At 42.3% G+C, this 23830-nt stretch overlaps 1 protein-coding gene across 1 annotated transcript; it reads left to right on the top strand.

Annotated features, from left to right (window-relative positions):
• Positions 1–4313: 4313 nt before the first annotated feature.
• On the top strand, positions 4314–23279 carry LOC143783446 (microtubule-associated serine/threonine-protein kinase 4-like). The gene is made up of 20 exons (XM_077271849.1): positions 4314–4582; positions 7301–7402; positions 8193–8286; positions 13870–13937; positions 14295–14380; positions 16006–16214; positions 17462–17600; positions 17701–17833; positions 17980–18145; positions 18307–18408; positions 18646–18768; positions 18917–19026; positions 19136–19227; positions 19578–19663; positions 20721–20801; positions 21264–21344; positions 21814–21894; positions 22048–22128; positions 22282–22362; positions 22593–23279. The coding sequence occupies exons 1-20, from the start codon at positions 4355–4357 to the stop codon at positions 22688–22690; spliced, it is 2241 nt and encodes a 746-aa protein (XP_077127964.1). The 5' UTR covers positions 4314–4354; the 3' UTR covers positions 22691–23279.
• The last annotated feature ends 551 nt before the right edge of the window (positions 23280–23830 follow it).

Here is a 23830-nt window from a genome sequence, read left to right as displayed (position 1 = left end):
AAGGCCAGCCCTGCTGCTTAGTCAGTCTTATGAACCCCATTAGGTCTTGGAACCCACATACTGGATTGTTGTGAATTCTGCTCTTGGGCTCCCTCCGGTGGTTGTTAGTGGTAGTGCAGTTGTCTTGGGGTTGTAGTCCGGGCAGGTGTTTCTGGTGATTGCAGCTCTATTAGGTATTTAGGTGTGCAGGCTCCATGAGTCAGTGCCAGTTGTCCATTGTACTTGGAGGGATTGCATTTCTCTCTGGCTCCTCGTGCCATGCTGCCAATTCAGATTAGATAAGTGTCTGTTTTTTTGTCTCTGTGCACACATGCAGTGTGCTTGCAATTCAGTGCAATTCATTGTGTTTTTGCCCAGCTATACTTTGTTTGGATTTTTCAGTCATGCTGGATTCTCAGGAGATGCAGATATACTTTCTATGTCTTTAGTTAGATGTGGAATATTTGTATTTTCTGCTGTGGATATTTTTAGGATTTTTGGGACAAGGATGTGGATGGGCTTGCTGATGGTGCTGCTTGACTGTGGGCCACAACAGGTGCAGGACTAGAGGCATCTTCACATGCACAGTGTACTGGTGATTGGCTTCTATGCAAAACAGTGGCAGAAGCAGTGGTGTGACCAGCAGGCAGTGGTCCTGGAGCCTGAAGTTTGGCCCACAAAGTCAGGTGCTTTGCTTGCATGTGCCTGATCATGCTGGTGTTGGTCAGGGTGGTTGTTTTGCTACCCCTGCTGATGCGGGCATGGCAGGAGCTGCAAATGGCCTGTTTGGGGTTATCGGCAGAGTCTTTAAAAAATAACCAGACTCGGGAAGATCTAACAGTTGGGATGGAAACTTCCCTCCTATTGGTGTTACTGGGAACGGATGCACGCCTTCTGTCTGTGGCCACCACACTGCTTCTTCCTGCCTGTTGGGGGGATATGCCTCCTTCCCCATTTGTGCTGCTGGCCTCGCTATGCATGTCCTCCTGCCAGGTTGGGTCAGTCATCCAACACCTCGTCTTCCACATTCGCACCTTGCTCCTCCTCCTGACTTTCGGGCAATTGTGTCTCATCATCGTCCACATCTTGTGACACTTTCCCACCATCGCCTTTGTGTAACCGGGGCTGGTCAAAGCTTTGGGCAGCTCTACTTGTCATCTCATCTTTCCCCACTTCAAGCTGACCGGCAGAGATTTCTGATTCTTGAAATGGAAAACTGAACAGCTCTTCAGAGTGTCCAAGTGCGGGATCAGTTGTCTCAGGGCACTCAGCATGGTGGAACGAAGAAGGATCAGGGTGAGGAATATCCTGGCTACACTCACGGCTACTCAGACTTGACCGTGTGGAAGACAAGGTGGTGGTGGCTAAGTGACTGGAAGCATTATCCGCTATCCAACCAACAACCGTTTCACACTGCTATGGCTTCAATACTGGAGTGCTGCGGTCCTCTAGAAACTGGGACAGGAAGGTGGTGCGAGAAGATGTGGGTCTTTTTTGTTGCCCACTTTCACCTTGGCCACAGCCTCATCATCTGGATGCACCATCAACATCACGTACACTTCCCCGTCCCTTGCCCCTTGCCTTGCCCATTTTAAATGGACTACTGCACTATTTCAAATGCTCAACACAAATGTCTTTATTAGTAGCAAAATAATATCTGATCAGTATGCCTGAAAATGTACGATTTTTCAAACCCAAACACCAGGCAGGCCTCAGCCTGACCTAACAGACTATATTCAATTTTTGGAGTTTTTTTGTGAAGTTAATTCATGCAAAATAGTGCAGTATAGAATTTGAGCATCAGACAGCCACAAAATAAGTACACCGGCCCACAATACCCAAACTTGGAGCAGAGATATATGAGGGCTCTCACAGAAATACTACACTGGCAAATCTGTGGCCTTTGAATTGTTTTATGGTAAATAGTGCTGTATAGAATTTGAGTATAAGACAGCCAAAAAATAAGTACACAGGCCTACAATGCCCAAACTTGGAGCAGAGATATATGAGGGCTCTCACAGAAATATCACACTGGCGAATCTGTTGCCTTTGAATTTTTTTTCATGGTAAATAGTGCTGTATAGAATTTGAGTATAAGACAGACAAAAAATAAGTACACCGGCCTACAGTGCCCAAACTTGGAGCAGAGATATATGAGGGCTCTCACAGAAATACTACACATTGCAAATCTGTGGCCTTTGAAGTTTTTTTATGTTAAATAGGGCTGTATATAATTTGAGCATAAGACAGCCAAAAAATAGTACACCAGCCTACAATGCCCAAACTTGGAGCAGAGATATATGAGGGCTCTCACAGAAATACCACACATTGCAAATCTTTGGCCTTTGAAATTTTTTTATGCTAAATAGGGCTGTATAGAATTTGAGTATAAAACAGCCAAAAAATAAGTACATCGGCCTACAATGACCAAACTTGGAGCATGCAGATATATGAGGGCTGTCGTGCTGTATAGAATTTGAATATCAGACAGCCAAAAAATAAGTACACCAACCTACAATGCCCACAGTTGGAGCATGCAGATAGATGATGCCTTTTTCGGTGAATTTAAAACACCCCCCCCAAAAAAAAGTGGCACAAGGGCAGCACACACAACTATGCTATGTATGCCTGACAAACTTTGATTTTTCAACAGGCCTCAGTCTGACAGAACAGACTGTATATATATATATTTTTTTGGGGGGGGTGAATTTGTGGAAAAAAAAATGGTATATAGTAAATAAGCTGTAGCAGCAGCAGGCAGTTATGGAGCTTTGGGAAGGATGCAGTGGGAGCAATGGACGCACATACAGTGCTTGCAGGCCTTGAACTGATGTGGATATGCCGTGCCGTGCATACCTAGCACTACAATATCGGGACCCACGAATTAGCCCTAAAAAGGACTTTTGGTTTCTTAGGAGTTGTGGATGTAAGAGTTGCAGACCTACACTAACTCTAAAACCACGATTCTGACCCTATCTCGGCAGCAGCTCTCCCTACTCTTGCTGAAACAGGAACAGAATGCGGCGAGCAGGGCGGCGCCTGGTCCCTTATACTTGGGATGATGCTGTGCTGCCAAGCCAATCACTGCATGACCATAACAAAGATGGCTGCGGCATTTCATGGCCTGGCAGCCAATCCCTGCACCGTGATTGGGTCTCTAAAATCCACCAAAAACGCTGGGTGGAGACACCAGTTACCGCCGAATAATCCTGGAAATGCTCGCTGCTCGCCGAGTACACCGAGCATAGTGATACTCGGGCGAGTAACTAGTAGTGGCGAGAACATTTGTTCATCACTAGTGATGAGTAGTTGGTGAGTTTTTGAAGTTGCAGATTTTCTGCTACATTTTTCCACCTATTAGGTAAATTAGGTTACTTGCGGTTTTTTTTACATTTTTGTATGTTTTTGACTGTGTTTTTTTGTTTATTTGCTGTTTTGTGTTAAATAAATCTGCTTCATTTTTTATACTTTCTGATACTCGGCTTTAACAAAGCTTTATTGATAGAGTCATGTGTGGATTTTATGTGTTTTGTGTTTTTTACATGCGTATTTTCCTCATCTAATGCAATTCTACGGATAAAATCTGCATATACTGTAAATCTAAGTGTAATCGCAAGAAAAATTGATCCTGTATATTGTGGATTTCAAACACCCACACACCGCAGGTCATTTTATACAGAGTATAAAAAACCACAGTGGGCATGAGATTTCTATAAATCCCATCCACTTTGTTGGGACTGTAAGAAGATGTGTTTTTATGCAGTGAAAATACTCAATGTGAGAACTTAGCCATATATTGCAATATTAATATTATGAAATCTTATATTGGAAATATAGATGATAGTAAATGATTGATTTCCTCCAGGTAGATTAAAATTAGTATTAGAGACCTCAATCTAGGGAATGGAGAAGGGGGGGCGACACCATGGGCTTGGAAGGCCAGGACGGTATTTTAGTTTCAGTCCATCCCAAGTCACAATATCCAGAAAAAGTAAATGTTTACACAAGTGAAGAACATTTAGCGACCAAACTCTATTTTATGTGGGAAAAGACAGATGTAAAAGCCGGCCTCACTGATCAAACCCATGGTTCTTCCCTCCATGCCTGAGTTTGAAACTGATGCTCAGCCTATGGTGTTGCCACGTTAATTATTGCTAGGCAACTTCCTTTTATGGTGAGATGTCCCTTTAAGATTGCATCACCAGATTCCTTGATGACATCACTGATGACATGTTAATACCCCACAAGATTCCGTTATTATGACATCATAATGCACCGCCACTATTTATCCAAGTGCTTACTGCCCAGGTGTCAGTGTTGTCAGTTATTGGCTGCGAAGCTGGTGATATACTGACTGCGCTTGGATTTGTTAGAAATGTTTCGAATTTCTTCAAAAAAACGTAAGGTGTTGGCACTATTCAAGGAGATTCGTACCACCTATGCCCTTGACAATGTGCTACCACTACCCGATGGCATCCTCAGCTTCACTTACCGGCTGGTTATGGTGCTAGTGAGCGACTGCCTGACCAAATACCAACGAGGTCGTATAAGCTCAGAATATCTTGAGCATTTACAGATGAAAATCAGGACATTAGTACAACAGGTAAGTAACAGAAAATCTGGGCAAAGCACATAAAATAATAATGAATAATATTCATAAAATACCAGCTGGGGAAGGGGCGGTGATAGCGAGGGCCTGCGTGCTCTAAAATGCCAGGGCTGAATTTTACTCCCAGTCCACCCTGGTCACAATATGTAAAAAAAAGTACCGTATTTTCCGGCGTACAAGACGACTTTTTAACCCCTGAAAATCTTCTTAAAAGTCGGGGGTCGTCTTGTACGCCGGGAATCGCCTTGTACGCCGGGTGTATATGGTGGGTGGGGGGGGGAGTGATCCTGATGACGACGAGGGGGCGTCTCACAGAAAAGTGAGTATCCCCCATTACCTTATCATAGCGCTGCAGCGTGGGGTCTCTGTGCTGGGAGCGGCGGCGGCTGCTGTGCTGTGGCGGCTCCTCTTCTGCAGTGTGGGGCCTGTGGGGCGGTGGCGGCGGCGGCGTATCTTCATGCAGTCGGGGCTCCTCCGGCATCTCAGCCTGGAAGCCCCGCCGGCAACTCCATCGGTACAATGCGCTGGCCTCCGGGAAAATGGCCGCTGCTTAGATTCAGATCTCGTTGAGATCTGAATCTGAGCATGCGCAGCCCCCAGCGGCCGGGCCACCGCATCGCACCTATTGAGCTGCCTCCGGGAAAATGGCCACTGCTCAGATTCAGATCTCGTCTCCCGAGATCTCGGGACGAGATCTGAATCTGAGCAGCGGCCATCTTCCCGGAGGCCACCTGACCGCATTGTACCCATGGAGTTGCCGGCGGGGCTTCCAGTCTTTGAGATGCCGGAGGAGCCCCGACTGTATGAAGATACGCCGCCGCCACCGCCCCACAGCACCAGAGGCCCCACACTGCAGAAGAGGAGCCGCCACAGCACAGCACAGCACAGCACAGCAGCCGCCGCTCCCAGCACAGAGACCCCACGCTGCAGCGCTATGATAAGGTAATGGGGGATACTCACTTTCCTGTGAGACGCCCCCTCGTCCTCATCAGGATCACTCCCCCCCCCCAAAAGGCACATATTCACCGGCCCTATAAGACGACATAGGGTGTATAAGAAGACCCCCGACTTTTAAGAAGATTTTATTTTTTAACTGGTAAAGTTGGGGGGTCGTCTTATACGCCCAGTCGTCTTATACGCCGGAAAATACGGTAAATGTTTACACATGTAAAGAATATTTAGCATCCAAAACCTGTTTAAAATAATTTTTGTGGGTAAAGACGGATATAAAAGCCTGATTAGAAGAGCAAAGCCATGGTTTTCCCTCTTTCTCTGATTCTGGTTCTGATGCTCAGCCCATAATGTTGCCACCTTCACCTTAATTGTTACTAGAATGTTGCTAGGCAACTTCCTTTTATGAGATGCCCTTTTAACCCTTTCACCACCTTGCAATTTTCCGTTTTTGTGCTTTCATTTTTTGCTCTCCTTCTTCTCAGAGCCATAACATTTTTTATCATCAATATAGCCTAGGAGGGCTTGTTTTTTGCAGGCCGAGTTGTAGTTTTAAATTACACCATAGATTGAATATATTGTATTTGAAAATGGGACAAATTTCAAGTGCGGTGAAATTGCAAAAAAGTGCAATTCCACCATTTTTTTTATTTAAAATGTTCACTAAATTCTAAAACTGACCTGTAATATGAATCTACAGGTCAGTGCGAAAATGCAGATATCAAACATGTTTAGGTTCTTTTTTTACTTAAGTGGTGGAAAAAAAATCTGAACGCCGGGCATGAGTCGGTGTTCATAAAAGATGATCAATGGACAGACACACTGGTCTTCTGCAAACCCCCGGCTGTCATGACCACCCATCGCAACCCCAGAATCATGTGACATGGGCGCTGATGGGCGAGACTTGTGATACGGTTTCGGTCAGCACGTGTTACATGCCGTTGTCAGTAGTTGACTGCGGCATTAAGTGGTTGACAGCCGAAATCCATTTGCGGGACATGACAGCTGATCACATCAACTGTCATGTGCAGGTAGAGATGTGGGCTCTGGCGCTGCCTAAAAAAGACAGGGACATGACCTTGGACGTACCTATACTTTCAAAGTTGTAAATAAGTTAAGATTCCATCCCCGGATTCCATGATGACATCACTAATGAAATGTTAACATTCCACCACAAGATTCCATGATGACATCATAATGTACTGCCACTACTTACCCAAGTGCTTACTGCCCAGGTGTCTGTGTTGTCAGTGATTGGCTGCGAATTTGATTTGATTTTTGTTAGAAATGTCTGGAATTTCTTCAGATACATTTGAGGTGTTGGCACTATTCAAGGGGATTCTTACCACCTATGCCCTTGACATTGTGCTACCAATACCCGATGGCATCCTCAGCTTCACTTACCGGCTGGTTATGAAGCTAGTGAGCGACTGCCTGACCAAATACCACCGAGGTCGTAGAAGCTCAGAATATCTTGAGATTTTACAAATGAACAAAATGGACATTAGTACAACAGGGAAGTAACAGACAATCTGGGCAAAGCATATAAAATAATAATGAATAATATTCATAAAATACAAGTTTATTTACATGAAATATGTATTTTGGCCAAGAGCAATATAATTTATAGCTTGTACGAAATATCCATATATGCATTAATTGTAGCTGTAGATTTCAGGAGTAAAATGGTGACATAAATAGCGTCCTATATTCTCTACTTTCTCTCATGATTTTCTTTTTTGTTTATTTCCATTTTTATAGGCTGAAGAAAGATCCCAGAGAGGAGATCTGGCCTTTTTTAAACAACTGGCCCAAAAGTTCCTGTATGTACTAGAGTATATGGCCCGCTCACGGAAGCGTTTGGTAAGAATCCGTCATTATTATTATTTATTTACATACCACCTTTAATTCCATGGTGCTGTATATTAGACGGGGTTGCATCAAAATACAAATATCACTTGCAGTAAACAAACTAACAATGACAGACTGATACAGAGGGAATAGGACCCTGCCCTTGCAGACTTACATTCTATAGGATTATGGGGGAGGAGACAGTAGGTTGGGGGCTGCAGTGGATCCTATGGTGTTGAGGTGGTCGTGTGGTCATTACAAGTTGTACGTTTTTTGAAGAGGTGGGTTTTCAGGTTCCGTTTGAAGGATCCAATCTTCTATATCTCATGTCTACTGTATCTTGTCTAATCTTCTCCAGATATAGCAGAATGTCACATTTCTCATTTTAGAAGCCTCCCTGTCCGCTCCAGGCAGATGCAGGATATTTTATGGCCGCCTGTCTCTGCTCCATCCTCTGTGGTGACAGTCTGTGCTGTACTCAGTGGTGCGGACCTTTCATATCACACCTGTCCCGCTTTATCTTCACAATCTTCCTTCTTGTAAATGCTGCAGTTCTGGTAATAGATGTTATTGGAGACCTGTTATATATATTTATATACAGTACATATATAAATATATATATATATATACAGTATATTATATATATATTATATATTAATGTGGATTTACTGGACGGAGCGGCCTTGTATAGTCCACACAATACAGCACTTATGTAAATCCAGGTTTAGTCCTTTCTGTCTTTTGTGTACTGTAATTTAGTATTTGTGAAAGTTATATTAATTGTACGTATTATATCCATCAGGAAACACCGGACGGTGACTCCAAAAAGGGGCAACACCGAAATATCGGTCACCCCAATACCAGTGAGCCAGGGCTAAAAAGTGATCTGATTGAAGGTAAGCTGATCATCTCGTATTCCTACACACATATTAATATATTGAACATAGACCGACATTTTTGGAACACCCACTAATGCCCTACCAGGGCGCGGATGCCAAATTTGTTACTGGAAAACAGGACAACTCCCATACTAAAAGAAACCTATAGAGAAACGGAGTATGACGCCCCCAAATAATAATTTATCAAAATATCGCAACTAGTGAAAAGATATAAACTTTATTACACAATACAAAAGCACGTATAAAAACTGAATGAAAATGATAGGAAAGTGGCGATGACACAACAAACGGAAGCAGCAGTACCATACAATTTAAATATTTGCACTATGTATGTATTTAAAAGTCACAGTATCACATATATAATGTATATACACTGCTGTATATACATTATATAGGTGATACTGTGGTTATACACAGATTTAGCAGCCAGTATCACCTACATAATGCATATGCAGCAGTCTATATACGTTATATAGGGGATACTGTGACTGCTATAAATACAATACATGGGTGATACTGCTGTATATGTTATATGGTGATTCTGCGACTGTGCACCCCATTCGCAGTGTCACCTATATAATGTATACACAGAAGAGTCGCAGTATCATCTGTATACTGTATAACTGCTGTATATACATCATATACAGTATAGGTGATACTGTGATTATACAGATTTAGCAGCCAGTATCACCTATATAATGTATATACAGCAGGGTCGCAGTATCACCTACATAATATATATACAGCAGAGTCGCAGTATCACCTATATAATGTATATCCAGCAGAGTCGCAGTATCATCTGTATACTGTTTAACTGCTGTATATACATTATATAGGTTATACTGTGATTATACAGATTTAGCAGCCAGTATCACCTATATAATGTATATACAGCAGGGTCACAGTATCACCTATATAATGTATATACAGCAGAGTCGCAGTATCCCCTGTATACTGTATATAGACTGCTGCATATACATTATATAGGTGATACTGTGATTATGCACAGATTTAGCAGCCAGTATCACCTATATAATGTATATACAGCAGGGTCGCAGTATCACCTATATAATGTATATACAGCAGAGTCGCAGTATCACCTGTATACTGTACATAGACTGCTGTATATGCATTATATAGGTGATACTGTGATTATACACAGATTTAGCAGCCAGTATCACCTATATAATGTATATACAGCAAACATAACTCATAACTTAAGCCCCAGTCCCAGTAGGCAGCCTGCCTGCAGCCACTTCTGGACCAGGAAAAAGGCCAGGGAATAACATATTTTAATTTACACGTGTTTCTGGGCTGGGAACAGTCACTCACCCACCAGACTGAAATATACAGCCGCCCGAGATTGCAGCCGCACGGGTAGGAGCTCTGGACTCCCTGTGTGACAGTGTCCCTGATACGCTCAGCGCTGCAGCCAGTGGTGGGAGAGCAGAGCGTGCTCTCTCCGCCCACAAAGAACGTCCTGACGTGTCAACGTCAGCTCATTCTTAACCCCTGCTATGTGCGTCGCAAGCACTGACTGCTTCTTGCACGCACATGCCTGTAAGACCACCGTGCCCGCAGATTTAAAGGGCCAGTGGCCGTATCAGGAGGCAAGCGGCCAGATGAGCAGGTGCCACCAGCCTGCGGTCCATAATGCATTGTGGCCCAGCGGAAAAATGCTCGGTTGGGCAGATTATCAATCTGGGCCTATTGTATACATTGTATAGGCGATACTGCTACCGATGTGTATATATACGTTATATATGTGACAATGCGGTGTGTGTATCACAATATATATATATATGATACACACACACATATATAAACACAGCACTATCACCTATATATAAGACTGTTGTATATATGTACCTATATGTGTATACATCCGTATATACATTACATAGGTGATACAGTGATTATACACAGCAGTATCACATATATTGTATATACAGCAGTTTATATACATTATATACAGTAGGTGCAACTGCTGTATACTCGTTTTAAAGGCGATACCTTTGTGTATATATATATATATATATATATATATATATATATACAGCAGTATCACCTGTATATAATGTATGTACACATCAGTAGCAGTATTGCCTATGTAATGTATAGACTGCTGTATATACATTATATAGATGATACTGATGTGTATAATCACTGTATCACCTATGTAATGTATATACGGATGTATACACATATAGGTACATATATGCATCAGTCATATATAGATGATACTGCTGTGTATAATCACTGTATCACCTATATAATGTATGTACAGCAGTCTATATATATTATATGGGCAATTCTGCTACTGATGTGTATATATGTTATATATAGGTGACACTGCTGTGTGTGTATATATATATATTTATATACATACATATATATTATCCATAAAAATGAAGGCAGCACTCCAATAGAAAAAATAAATGTGGTTTATTGGCCCATGTGCGACGTTTCAGTCCAGGATGTGGACCTTTCTCAGGCCCACATCCTGGACTGAAACGTCGCACATGGGCCAATACACCACATTTATCTTTTCTATTGGAGTGCTGCCTTCAAATTTTTATGGATAATAGCATGAGGTTTGATACATACCTGGGAGGATTTTTTGCACCCTTTGTTTTCTTTTGGTGCTGCTTTTTGTTTTCTTTTTCTACATACACACACACACACACACACACACACACACACACACACACACACACACACACACACACACACACACACACACACACACATATATATAAATATATATATATATATATATATATATATACATATATATATAGGAGTATCACTTGTATAATGTATATACACATCAGTAGCAGTATTCCCTATAAAATGTGTTTAGACTGCTGTACATACATTATATAGGTAATACAGTGATTATATACAGCAGTATCACTTATATATTGTACACACAGCAGTCTATATATATTATATAGGTGCAACTGCTATATATACATAAAAACAAGTTTCCATCTTGGGACTCACCCAGGTCTGAGATGGGGAGAATGGGAGATGAGATGGATCCCACTCCAGCATCGGCGGTGAGAGCAGGCTTCTTTGATGCTGGTACCGGCATGCCAGTGCCAGACATAGCTAGAGGTTAGGAGCCTATGCGCACGGTGGCGGCGTCCTTTTCAAATTTTTAACTTGGTCCTGTGTGCACGCGGCTGTGAGCTATCTCCTGCTTGCCAGCGCTGACCAGGTTGGCAGCCGCACGCACACACGAACTAGATATCGCTCGCACAGAGGGCCGACCCTTCACTGAAAAAACGTAAAGGGCCAGTAGTGGAAAAACGGGCTGGTGGCTGGAGGCCGGATCAGCAACCGCTGCCGGTCTATGGCCCACTATCATCACGGCCCAGCGGGAAAATGCCCGGTGGGGAAGATTACCAATCCGGGCCTGTTCATATTTCAGCCCCATCACCATCTATACCCCACCTGCACAAACGCCTCATCCTGCTGATACCCCAATGCTGAGCCACTGGTGCCATATGTGTCCCTATTACTGCACCTATTGTGTGGTTCTCTGTACCTTCTAAATTCTAAAGCAATCCTCTATAATATAGTAATGTCGGGTGCAAGTGCCCTAGAAAACATTGCCCACATTTTGTCCCATAAATATTGCCCTCTGTGTGCCCCTCTGATAGTCACAGTAACCTGAGTTCCCCTATAACAATAAGTGCCCACTTTACATTTAATAATGTCCCAAGTCTCCCCCCTGTACAGCTCCCCTTTACACAGTATGATGCTCTCTTCTACACAGTATAATGCCCCCTCTCTGTATACATACTGACCCCTTAGTATCCACCAAACCGTTTGATTGCTCCCACACTGTATGATGGCCCCCTAGATAGCCTCCATATAGTATAATACACCAGATAGTCCTCAATATAGTATAATGCAGCCACCATAGGCAGACTCTATACAGTATAAGGGAGCCCCCCATAGGCAGACTCTATAGTATAATGCATTGCCCATATAGGCAGACTCTACAGTATAATGCAGCTCCCCCATAGGCAGACTCTACAGTATAATGCAGCCCCCCATAGGCAGACTCTATGGTATAATGCAGCCCCTCCATAGGCAGACTCTATAGTATAATGCAGCCCACCTAAGCTGACTGTAATATAAGGCCGCCCCCTATAGGCAGACTGTAATGTAATGTAACACCCCCCATAGGCAGACTGCAATTTAAGGCAGCACCCCTCATAGGCAGAATGTATTGTAAGGCAGCACCCCCATAGGCAGACTGTAATGTAAGGCAACACCCCCCATAGGCATACTGCAATGTAAGGCAGCACCTCCCATAGGCATTCTGTAATGTAAGGCAGCAACCCCCCATAGGCAGACTGTAATGTAAGGCAGCACCCCTCATAGGCAGACTGTAATGAAAGGCAGCACCCCTCATAGGCAGACTGTAATGTAAGGCAGCACCCCCATAGGCAGACTGTAATGTAAGGCAGCTCCCCCCATAGGTAGACTGTAATGGAAGGCACCCCCCATAGCTGGACTGTAATGTAAGGCAGCACCTCCCATAGGCAGACTGCAATGGAAGGCACCCCCCACGGGCAGACTGTAATGAAAGACAGCACCCCCCATAGGTAGATTGTAATGTAACGTAGCCCATAAAAAAATGAATAAATAAATGCAATACTTACCTCTCTTCCTCCAGGCTCCTGAGCTGCTCTGAGCACCCGCTCATCTCCTGACAGCGGGCGCTGGGTAGTGACGTCATCGCACCCACTGTCAGTGTCTGCGACTGCGTCAGACGCTGACAGGGAGATGATGGGAGAAGGAGCATAACGCTCTTTCTCTCATAAATGCAGTCAGCTGTATCGGCTGGATGCCGATACAGTTGACGCTGCGATAATGGGTGGGGGCCCACTGCTGGCACCAGGACCCCACACCAGCTCAGGGGCCCCATAGCAGCCAGGCGGCAGAGCAGGGAGATCAATTCTCCCTGCTCTGCCGCCGAATGTAACTGTATGGCCGTGCTGCATGCCGATACAGTTACTGTAGCATAGCTCTGGGTGGGCTCTCTCAGAGCATTGGACCTGGGGCCACCGCCCCCTCTGCCCCCGGTAGCTATGCTACTGTACTGCACATATGACCGGAAAACTGAGGTGGGTGGGCGATACCGACCCGGGACTAAAAAAAAAAAGAAAAATCTTGCTTAGGTGCCTTCCCCCTTATCCTGGCATCCTAGGTTCATGCCTTCAAGTGCCTAGTGCCTAATACGGCCCTGACTATAATGGAGAAGGCTCATGCAATTTTGAAAACCCCTCTGGTTCTCTCTGCTGGAATCTTCTCAGCCCCAAAATGCACAAAGAATCTCACAGGGTCCCCATTCAAGTCATTGTCAGATCCAGAACAATCACACATTTATGGTAGAGTATATCTATCTATGGATGTACCATAATTATATACAGTATGTGCAGAATATCCATATAACTTGTATTATACCATTTACTTGTCTTTCCTTCCTTATATCGATGTGTTATATATTAAGTATTGATATAATCTAATACATGATGTCTCATTATTTTATCATTATTTTAGAGACAACAGAGCCGGCAACTGCTGACGGTGGAATACCTGAGATACCAGAGATCCCCGAATCTGCCAGTGTAAGTATCAGAGACAACATCTGTATATCATCCGATAACGGGGTATGAATTACATATCACATGTTACACCCCATAGGACAGCGGGTTAACTCTATTCTTAATGTAGATTGGACCTATTATTATTATTCCTGTCTCCTCTGTGTGATGTCCCTTACCATCTCCTCCTGTACAATGATGTGTATGGACTGGAGTATATCCCTATAATATAATTGTATTTGGGGAGTGTCCTGCTAGTATCATGTCCTCTACATCTGCTGCAGTGTAATCAGCGGGGACATAATGGAGAGAAGTTCCTGAATCTGCAGCTTTTATTTTCCTGAAACTTTTATGTCTCATTATCATTTCTTATTCTTCTAGGCCGTGATCAGATCATTGAACCCTATGAGAAAACCAAGTAAGAGCGACTATACCCAGATCAAAGAGATCAGCAGTGGATCTTTTGGGTGAGCTTTATGTATAGTCTACGTTTTTCCCAAACTCCTTATGATGATGCCTCTGTCTATATGTCCTGCCTTAGGGAAATTCCTGTATATGAGTCCACGTCTAAATGTTACTGTTGCCCAAAATCTGTAACATTTTTAGTTTTTCATCCGATAGAGCTTTGTAAGGACTTGTTTTTTGTGAGTCGAGCTGTTGTTATTGATACCACTTTGCACTAGATCTAATCTACATCTAGTCACTAGTCCACATCTATTTATCACGATTCAGCTCAGTTATCATGTGACATGAATGAAAACCTCCCATAAGTGATCATTCATGCTGAGTTATTTTGTGTATTTCCAGACATTGTTTTTTTAGTGACGGCCATACATCTTGTATTAACTATTAGTAATGTGTTATGGACCTGGTGGTCAGGAGCACCTGGAATGACCTGATGGTTAAACCAAAAGACAGGACAAGCTCTGGGAAGTGGGATCTCTGCTGACCGCAAACCCTGATCCTATCACACACACTAGAAATAGCCGTGGAGCGTACCTAACTCTCCCTAGACGCCTCTTCACAGCCTAAGAGCTAACTACCCCTAAAGATAGGAAATAAAGCCTTACCTTGCCTCAGAGAAATTCCCCAAAGGAAAAGGCAGCCCCCCACAAATATTGACTGTGAGTTAAGAGGAAAGTCACAAACACAGAAATGAAACAGGTTTTAGCAAAGGAGGCCAGTCTTCAATAAATAGCAGAGGATAGTAAGGGATCTATGCGGTCAGCACAAAAACTACAAAAAAACACGCAGAGTGTGCAAAAAGACCCCCGCACCGACTCACGGTGCAGAGGTGCCACTCTGCACCCCAGAGCTTCCAGCTAGCAAGGCAATATCATGATAGCAAGCTGGACTAGAACTTAGCAAGTACTAAGAAATATATTCAGTACACAATGAACAACAAATGAACTAGCAGGGACTTAGCTTCTGCTGGAGTAGACAGGTCATCAGAAAGATCCTAGAGAGATCCGAACCAGTACTAAGACATTGACAGCTGGCATGGAGTAACGATCTGAGTGGAGTTAAATAGAGAAACCAGCCTGGCCCTAAACGAGGGCAGCTGAGGAAGAAAACTCAAGAACCAGCAGTTCCACTCACAGCCACCAGAGGGAGTTCATGGACAGAACTCGCCGAAGTACCATTCATGACCACAGGAGGGAGTTCGAGAGCGGAATTCACAACAGTAATGAGCGAGTATGCTCGTTACTCAAGATTTTCGAGCATGCTTGGGTGTTCTCCGAGTATTTTGGGCATGCTCAGAGATTTAGTTTGTGTTGCCACAGCTGCATGATTTGCGTCTGCTAGACAGCCTGAATACATGTGGGGATTTCCTAACAAACAGGCATTCCCCACACGTATTCAGGCTGTCCAGCAGCAGCAAATCATGCAGCTGCGGTGACACAAACTAAATCTCCGAGCACATCCAAACTACTCGGAGAACACCCGAGCATGCTCGGAAATCTCGAGCATACTCGGAAATCTCGAGCATACTCACTCATCACTGTTAACTATTAGTACAGAAGATCTTTTGACATATAGACAGACTGTTAGTTAGAATTCTGTATAAATTATGGATTTTTCTCCTCTACAGGACCGTCCACTTAGTGCGTCATAAAGACACAAAGAAGGTATTCGCTATGAAGAAACAAGCCAGGAGTAAACTGCATAAACCATTCATTCTTAAAAGGGCCTATCTGGAAAGGGATATCACAATATTCTCCGATTGTCCCTTTATTGTCTCCACGCTTTGTTCCTTCCCAACGAAACACCATCTGTGTATGGTCATGGACTTTGAAGCAGGTAAGACCTATCCATTGTATCTATATCCAGCCCATATCTGTTTAAATATATAAAGGTCCCAATGTATTTATATTTCATTACTCTACATGCTCATAAGAACAGTTTAGGAGGATTACATCTTTCTGACAGATGATAGTTTTCATTGCTTCTTATTGCATTTTTTTCTGATGTCGGGGCAACAAAAACACTGCAATTCCATCTGAGTTTATTTGTTTTTATTATTTATTTTGAATGGAGAAAAGCGATTTTTATATTTAATTTTCTTTCCCCAAATATTTTTATTATTATTTTATTTTTTAATCTCCATAAGGGACCTGAACTTGTGATTATATAATCGTATTTACTATGTACTGCAATATGGGTATTGCAGAATATGGTGAACAGATTGGTCCCCTATGAAGCCAAGCTACACACTGACCTTCACAGAAGTACCATAATGGCAAGGATAGTAGTCTTCTGCAGACACTCAGCAGCCATAGAAAACCACTCACATGGAATGGGGGTGATGAGTGTATAGAGCACCTCGCCTCCAGGTCACCTGCTGTAAATGTCACTGTCATAGATTGACAGTGCAATGTAAGAGGTTACCAGCAGGGGGCAGATCTGAGCTCTCTTTTTGCATAGGACTACTCTGCAGTATACAGTATACGCTCTACATCACACAGTGTATCTCTATGATTGACTCCCTGCCCCAATGTCTCAGCTTATTTCTCATTCACACTCATCATGTGTAATTTACATTGTAACAAATATAACAGTCAAAGAACAAAGCGCGGCAGCACTCACCGATCTTGTAGCAAAAGCTTGTATTTATTGAAGCATAGTTATAACATCTTCATGGCACGGGGAAGTGGAGCGGAGGGAGGAGTGAGCAGAGAAGGACGACGGCCGTTTCACGCCAAAACAGCGCTTCTACGGGTCAGAAGCGCTGTTTTGGCGTGAAACGGCAGTCGTCCTTCTCTGCTCACTCCTCCCTCCGCTCCACTCCCCCGTGCCGTGAAGATGTTATAATTATGCTTCAATAAAGACAAGCTTTTGCTACAGGATCGGTGAGTGCTGCCGCGCTTTGTTCTTTGACTGTTATATAGTATCTGCTGATTTACAAGCGAGCACCTCCCAAGACTATCAGGTCCACTGCCTTCGGGATTTATTACACATTACGTCTCCTGTGTGGGCTGTGCTGCTTTGCTTTGTCTTGTTTTACATTGTAACAAACCCTCACCTGTCATATTTTCTTTCTGCTCTAGGAGGAGACTGTGGAAGTTTCATAAGGTTTCACGGTCCTTTACCCCTCGACTTGGCACGCATGTACATTGCAGAAACGGTTCTTGCCGTGGAATATCTGCACAGCTATGGTGTGATTCACCGAGACCTGAAGCCTAAAAAGTAAGTGAATACAGCAGTATAATAAAGGGAAAGATAGTTATAGTTTGGTATACAGTGTATGGGTTATTACTTAGTGCTGACAATATCTTTTCTTTCACAGTCTCATGATATCATCAACTGGACATATCAAAGTCACCGATTTTGGGATTTCAAAACTCGGACTAATGAGATCAACATCAGATAATTACAAGGTTCGAACTAAAGACATCACCAGAGAGTTCCGTGATAATGAGGTTAGCTTTACATAAAAAACGCATTCTTTACAGATATGATCTATTTCTGCTTCTCTGATCTTTCTCACATAGAAAACTTTTCCACTGATATTATTTGTCACAGTTATTTTCATTGATAATCTTCTCATTGTTCTGTTGGTTTCCAGGTGGCTGGCACCTATCATTATATAGCCCCAGAAGTCATCTTAAAGAAGGGCTATGGAAGGCCTATTGACTGGTGGGCAATAGGGATCATCTTGTATGAATTTCTTGCTGGCCGTGTGCCATTTAGCGGAAGATGCAAAAGGGATATTTGCGACAGTATCATCATAGGTAAGTAAAATAATCTGAATGCTGTGTGATGCCATAGTAATTTGGTTCAGTTGTTAGGTTCATTCTTTGGTTTAGTTGTTGATTTTGATAAAAAAAAATTAAATGATAGTAAATGTAGACAATTTCTTTTCTGTATGTAATATTTACTTTTTATATAACAGATGACATCACTTGGAAAATTAAAAAATCTACTGATAATCCTGATGCTCAAGACTTCATGACTCGGCTGCTTAGAAAAAGTCCAAAACGTAGACTCGGGACAGGTAATGTATATAGCAGTATTAATAATAGCTTATAACTCCTCTGTGACCTGACTAATGGATAATTTCCATGAGGATCAGCACTGAGGTCTCTGCTTTACCTTCTTGTCTATTCCCCATTCTTCTTGCTATGACTTACAGTATGTTTTGGCTCTGCTATGTCTTCAGTTTAGATTAACATAAAAAGTACAGGTTTCCTAACATTGTCTGGATCACTTTTATATTGTCTTCCATTTCCAGGAGGAGCAAATGAAATCAAGAGTCATCCATTCCTGAGTGAGTTAGATTTTGAGAACCTTCAATATATGGAGCCATTGTTTAGGCCAGATCTTAGTTCAGAGGAGGACACCCACTACTTTCACAGTAAGTAGAATGAGACGTCATCTGGTTAAAGCTGCCGTTTGTCTTGTCTTTCATTTTATGTGACAGTATGTTCCCATCATTATTAGTAATAATATGGTGACTGTCTGTGATTATATTAATAATCTCTGATAATACTTGTACTTTGTAGCTGGCATTTGGAGACCCAGAGATATGGATTCAGATGAAATTTTGGCAAGTTACAGGAGTGATTGGCCAGAAAGCCTAAACTATGTATCATCTTCTCAAAGACTTTCTAAGGTAAGTCTGTGATCAGTAAATCCACAAAACTATAACTAAAAATAGTATTAAAATACTATATATATATATATATATATATATATATTTAATTTTACTCTGTGTATTTTAGCTATATGCAATCAATACCAGGATGATGAGCAATGAAGATCACAAGCCATCTCCAGATTGTTCTCTAGAGACCAGCACAAAACACTCAGACATGTGAGTAGATTATTATTATGGGGTATAGTAATGACATATCTTCAGAATACCAAATACAAGACGCATATGACACAATACTAAATCCAGAACCCACCACTCCACGACTGACCATCATTGTAGGGTCTGGCTTGTGATAACGTTGGTGATAACAGCTGATAATTGTGACCAGCCTTTCATTTCCAGTTCATTAAAGCCCTTTATTACTAGTTATTCTTCATTCTTGCTGATAGAAGGCAGTCCTGTGCAAGGTATCCCCTCCATTTTGTCCAAGTGTCCTAATTGCCCATACAGAAAGGATTATTTTTAATTGCTTTTACTTGTAATTGACTTATTTTTCTTCTACCAAACAGGCAGAAAGAATCTTCTCCTACTAGATATGATGGTGATAGTGAATATTTCACTGCTAAAAGCAAGACACCCTCTCCCATATTGTCAGGTATGTGCAGGTCTATAGGAAATCTTGTTGTCGCCGCTAATCAAAAGGTGTAATGTAAATGTTACTTCAGGGCTCAGAAAATCACTGCTTTTTTGTGCCTTTAAAATAATCAACAATCCAACACTTTAATGTATAAAATTCTCACTCTTTTGTGCTGCGCATTAAAAGGTATAAGGGGTCATACAGTCTGGTGCCTGATACTGGTCACGAATACTGTGCCCATGGCTCAAACAGGCCCCAAACTAACCCTATATGTACCATTAATGTGACACAGATGTTTTAAGTAATAGACTATATGATAACACTGCTGCAACTAATGTCATATTGAAGGGAACCTGTCACCAGATTTTTCCCATACAACCTAAGACCACCACCTTTCAGCTCTGTGTTACAGCATTCTCGAATTTCTGTATATAAGTCTCCAAGCCTCCCATTTTATTATACTCACCGATGGCACAGTCTGGACTGATGAGCGTTACTGTTCTTGATCCGGAGCCTCCTCTCTTCTTGTGATGCCGTTCTCCTTCTCTACTTCATGTTGATGATGCATCCTATGTCATCCACAAAGTGTTCCCTCATCACATTCCTGTGCAGGCACACTTCCCTCTACCCTGCTGAATGCAGATCAAAATGCTGTAGTGTACATGAGCCAGCGTTCTTTGGCTCTTCCCCGTGCATTGACATATAATTATTGATGTGCGAGTGTTCTCGGGCGTTCTCCGAGTAGTATGGGCATGCTCGGATATTAAGTTTTAGTCCCCGCAGCTGCATGATTTGAGACTGTTAGACAGCCTGAATACATGTGGGGATTTCAGAAAAAATAGGCAATCCCCACAGGTATTCAGGCTGTCTAGCAGCGGCAAATGATGCAGCTTCAGGGACCTAAATTTAATTTCCAAGCACGCCCAAAATGCTCAGAGAACACCCGAGCATGCTCGGAAAACTTGCATAATGAGCACACTCGCTCATCACTTATATGTCAATGGTGAGATTTTCACATCGATGACTAACAATAATTATTGACTTGTTTTTCTTACTTTTTTATATGAATTTCCAGTTGAGACGACAATTACATCTGCAGTAAAACTGGAAGAAGAGCAAAACTCTGAAATAGTAGCAGAGACAGAAACTAGCAGAGGTAAGTGTGTGACACTAAGGTCTATATTGTCTGATGTCAGCGACTGAGATTAATTCACGAGGAGGATATATTATGTATAGTGATGAGAGAGTGTGCTCATTACTTAAGTTATCTGAGCATGCTCAGGTGTTCTCTGAGTACTTTGGGCGTGCTCGGAAATTTAGTTTTAGTCCCCGCAGCTGAATGATTTGTGACTGCCAGAATACATGTGGGGAATTCCTAAAAAACGGGCAATCCCCACATGTATTCAGGCTGTCCAGCAGCCACAAATCATGCAGCTGCGGGGACTACAGCTTAATTCATGAGCACGTGCAAAATACTCGGAGAACACTCAAGCATGCTTAGAAAACTCGAGTAACGAGCACACTCGCTCATCACTATATGTCAATGGTGGGATTTTCACATCTATGGCTAACAATGATTATTGACTTGTTTTTCTTACTTTTTAATATGAATTTCCAGTTGAGACGACAAATACATCTGCAGTAAAACTGGGAGAAGAGCATAACCCAGAAATAGTCCCCGAGACTGAACCTAGCAGAGGTAAGTGTGACAATAAGGTCTATGTTGTCCGATGTTGGCGACTGAGAATAATTCACGAGGAGGATATATTATATGTCAATGGTGGGATTTTCACATCTATGACTAACAATGATTATTCGGACAGCACCACAGCAATTGTGACAGAACAGCTTACGTGTTTATTCTGCCATCTGCAACGTTTCGGTCCTGAGACCTATATCAAGCATGCTTGATATAGGTCTCAGGAGTCAGGACCGAAACGTTGCAGATGGCAGAATAAACACGTAAGCTGTTCTGTCACAATTGCTGTGGTGCTGTCCGTTTCTTCTTTTGCATTTGGACTTTATACTGGGATGGATCCCCTGGTGTGGACGGGCACCCTGTTGTCCATAGAGACGTTATTAATTTAGGGTGCGGCCTGACTTCCAATTTTTTATATTTAACAATGATTATTGACTTGTTTTTCTTACATTTTTACATAAATTGACAGTTGAGACAAAAAATGCATCTGCAGTAAAACTGGGAGAAGATCAAGACCCAGAAATAGTCCCAGAGACAGAACCTAGCAGAGGTAAGTGTGACAATAAGGTCTATGTTGTCTGATGTCAGCAACTGAGAATAATTCACCAGGAGGATATATTATATGTCAATGGTGGGATTTTCATATCTATGACTAACAATGATTATTGACTTGTTTTTCTTACTTTTTTATATGAATTTCTAGTTGAGACGACAAATACATCTGCATTAAAACTGGGAGAAGATCAAGACCCAGAAATAGTCCCAGAGGCTGAACCTAGCAGAGGTAAGTGTGACAATAAGGTCTATGCTGTCTGATGTTGGCGACTGAGAATAATTTACGAGGAGAATATATTATATGTCAATGGTGGGATTTTCACATCTATGACTAACAATGATTATTGACTTGTTTTTCTTACTTTTTTACATGAATTTACAGTTGAGACAAAAAATAAGTCTGCAATAAAACTGGGAGCAGAGCAAAATGCCAAAATAGTAGAAGAGCGAGAACCTAGAAGACGTAAGTGTGATAATAAGGTCTATGTTGTTTGATGTTGGCCAGTGAGAATAATTCATGTGGAGAAGTTGTTATCTGTCAGTGGTTGGATTGTCACATGTATGATGACTGACAATGATCCTGTTCCTCTGTACAGATAAGATTTCTCTACCGTCCTGCCACAATGACACCAAAGCAGTATCTTCTAATATGGAGTCCCATTACTTACATTAGTTTTATATCTCTTCCCATAGGTTCCATCTTCCGTCGGATTATATCATCCTGCCGGCGTGGATTATCTAGGGCTGCTCGCAGCATCAGAAAAAGATGCATTTTTCCAATCTGTCGTTAGGGCACCACATACATCTAGTGCCCTGAAGAAAGTACAGCAAGTCCATCATCAAAGCTGTACTTGGGCAGCACGGTGGCTCAGTGGTTAGCACTGTTGCTTTGCAGCACTGGGATCCTGGGTTTAAATGTCACTAAGGAAAACATCTGCAAGGAGTTTGTATGTTCTCCCCGTGTTTGCGTGGGTTTCCTCCGGGTTCTCCGGTTTCCTCCCACACTCCAAAGACATACTGATAGGGAATTTTCTGTGGAATATGATGGAACGCAAATACACGTAATAAATAATACCTGTGCGGAAAGATTTCTAACATCTAAGATCACCAAAGAAAACCACACTGGCGCTAGGCTAAACTCCTGTATCGAACAAGCTGCAGGCACCTAGGCAGGTGGTGTGTATCTTAAATTGGGATTGTTTGTGATTTCTAACATCTACCTGTGGCCTGCTGACCAGGAAAAAGCATCTGCAGAAGATGAAGGCCCCTCAAGCACATCACATCATTCTTCCATGCAGTTCCTAATTTAAAAAAATAAATAAAAATTCTGAATTAATTAATGTTCCTTTGTAATAGAATATTTATGAAATATATGGCATACCAATACTGTACGTCGCACATGTTTGAAGCACCCTCATGAAGTTTTGTTTTTTCACTAAACATGTATGCACTGTAGTGTGGTGGGATCACGCTCTGCCAACTCCTCTTTTGTGTGATGTCGTAGCTATATAATTACATACACTGGTTGAGAAAAGAACTAGGTCCATCAAGTTTAACTTTTCTCCACCAATTGTACATTTTGTCACTAAATTAATGCTATTAAACAATGTTATGTGTATTGAGGAAATCATCCAGCCCTTTTCAAAAGCTGTTGTAGTGCCTGCTATTACTAGTTCTTGTGGTTGGGCATTCCACAGTCTGACTGCAAATAACACTTTCCTATTTAGCTGTTGGAATCTCCTGTCATCGCTCTTCAGACTCTTCGGCTCGCTCTATGCTGTCGGTGTGAGCCAGAAGTCTCTTCTATAATGCAAACCTATCGGGCCTTGTTCTGACACTCCATAGGCTTATAGTGTTAAAGCCACATCCAGGTTACATAGAGCGCATTGTGACCCGGTCTGGAGAGCGGTGACATCACTCAGAAGAGGAGC

The sequence above is a fragment of the Ranitomeya variabilis genome, chromosome 6 (assembly GCF_051348905.1).
Source record: "Ranitomeya variabilis isolate aRanVar5 chromosome 6, aRanVar5.hap1, whole genome shotgun sequence".
NCBI lineage: Eukaryota > Metazoa > Chordata > Amphibia > Anura > Dendrobatidae > Ranitomeya > Ranitomeya variabilis.
The sequence above is the reverse complement of the archived record's forward strand: the minus strand, read 5'-3'. Positions and strand labels throughout refer to the sequence as shown.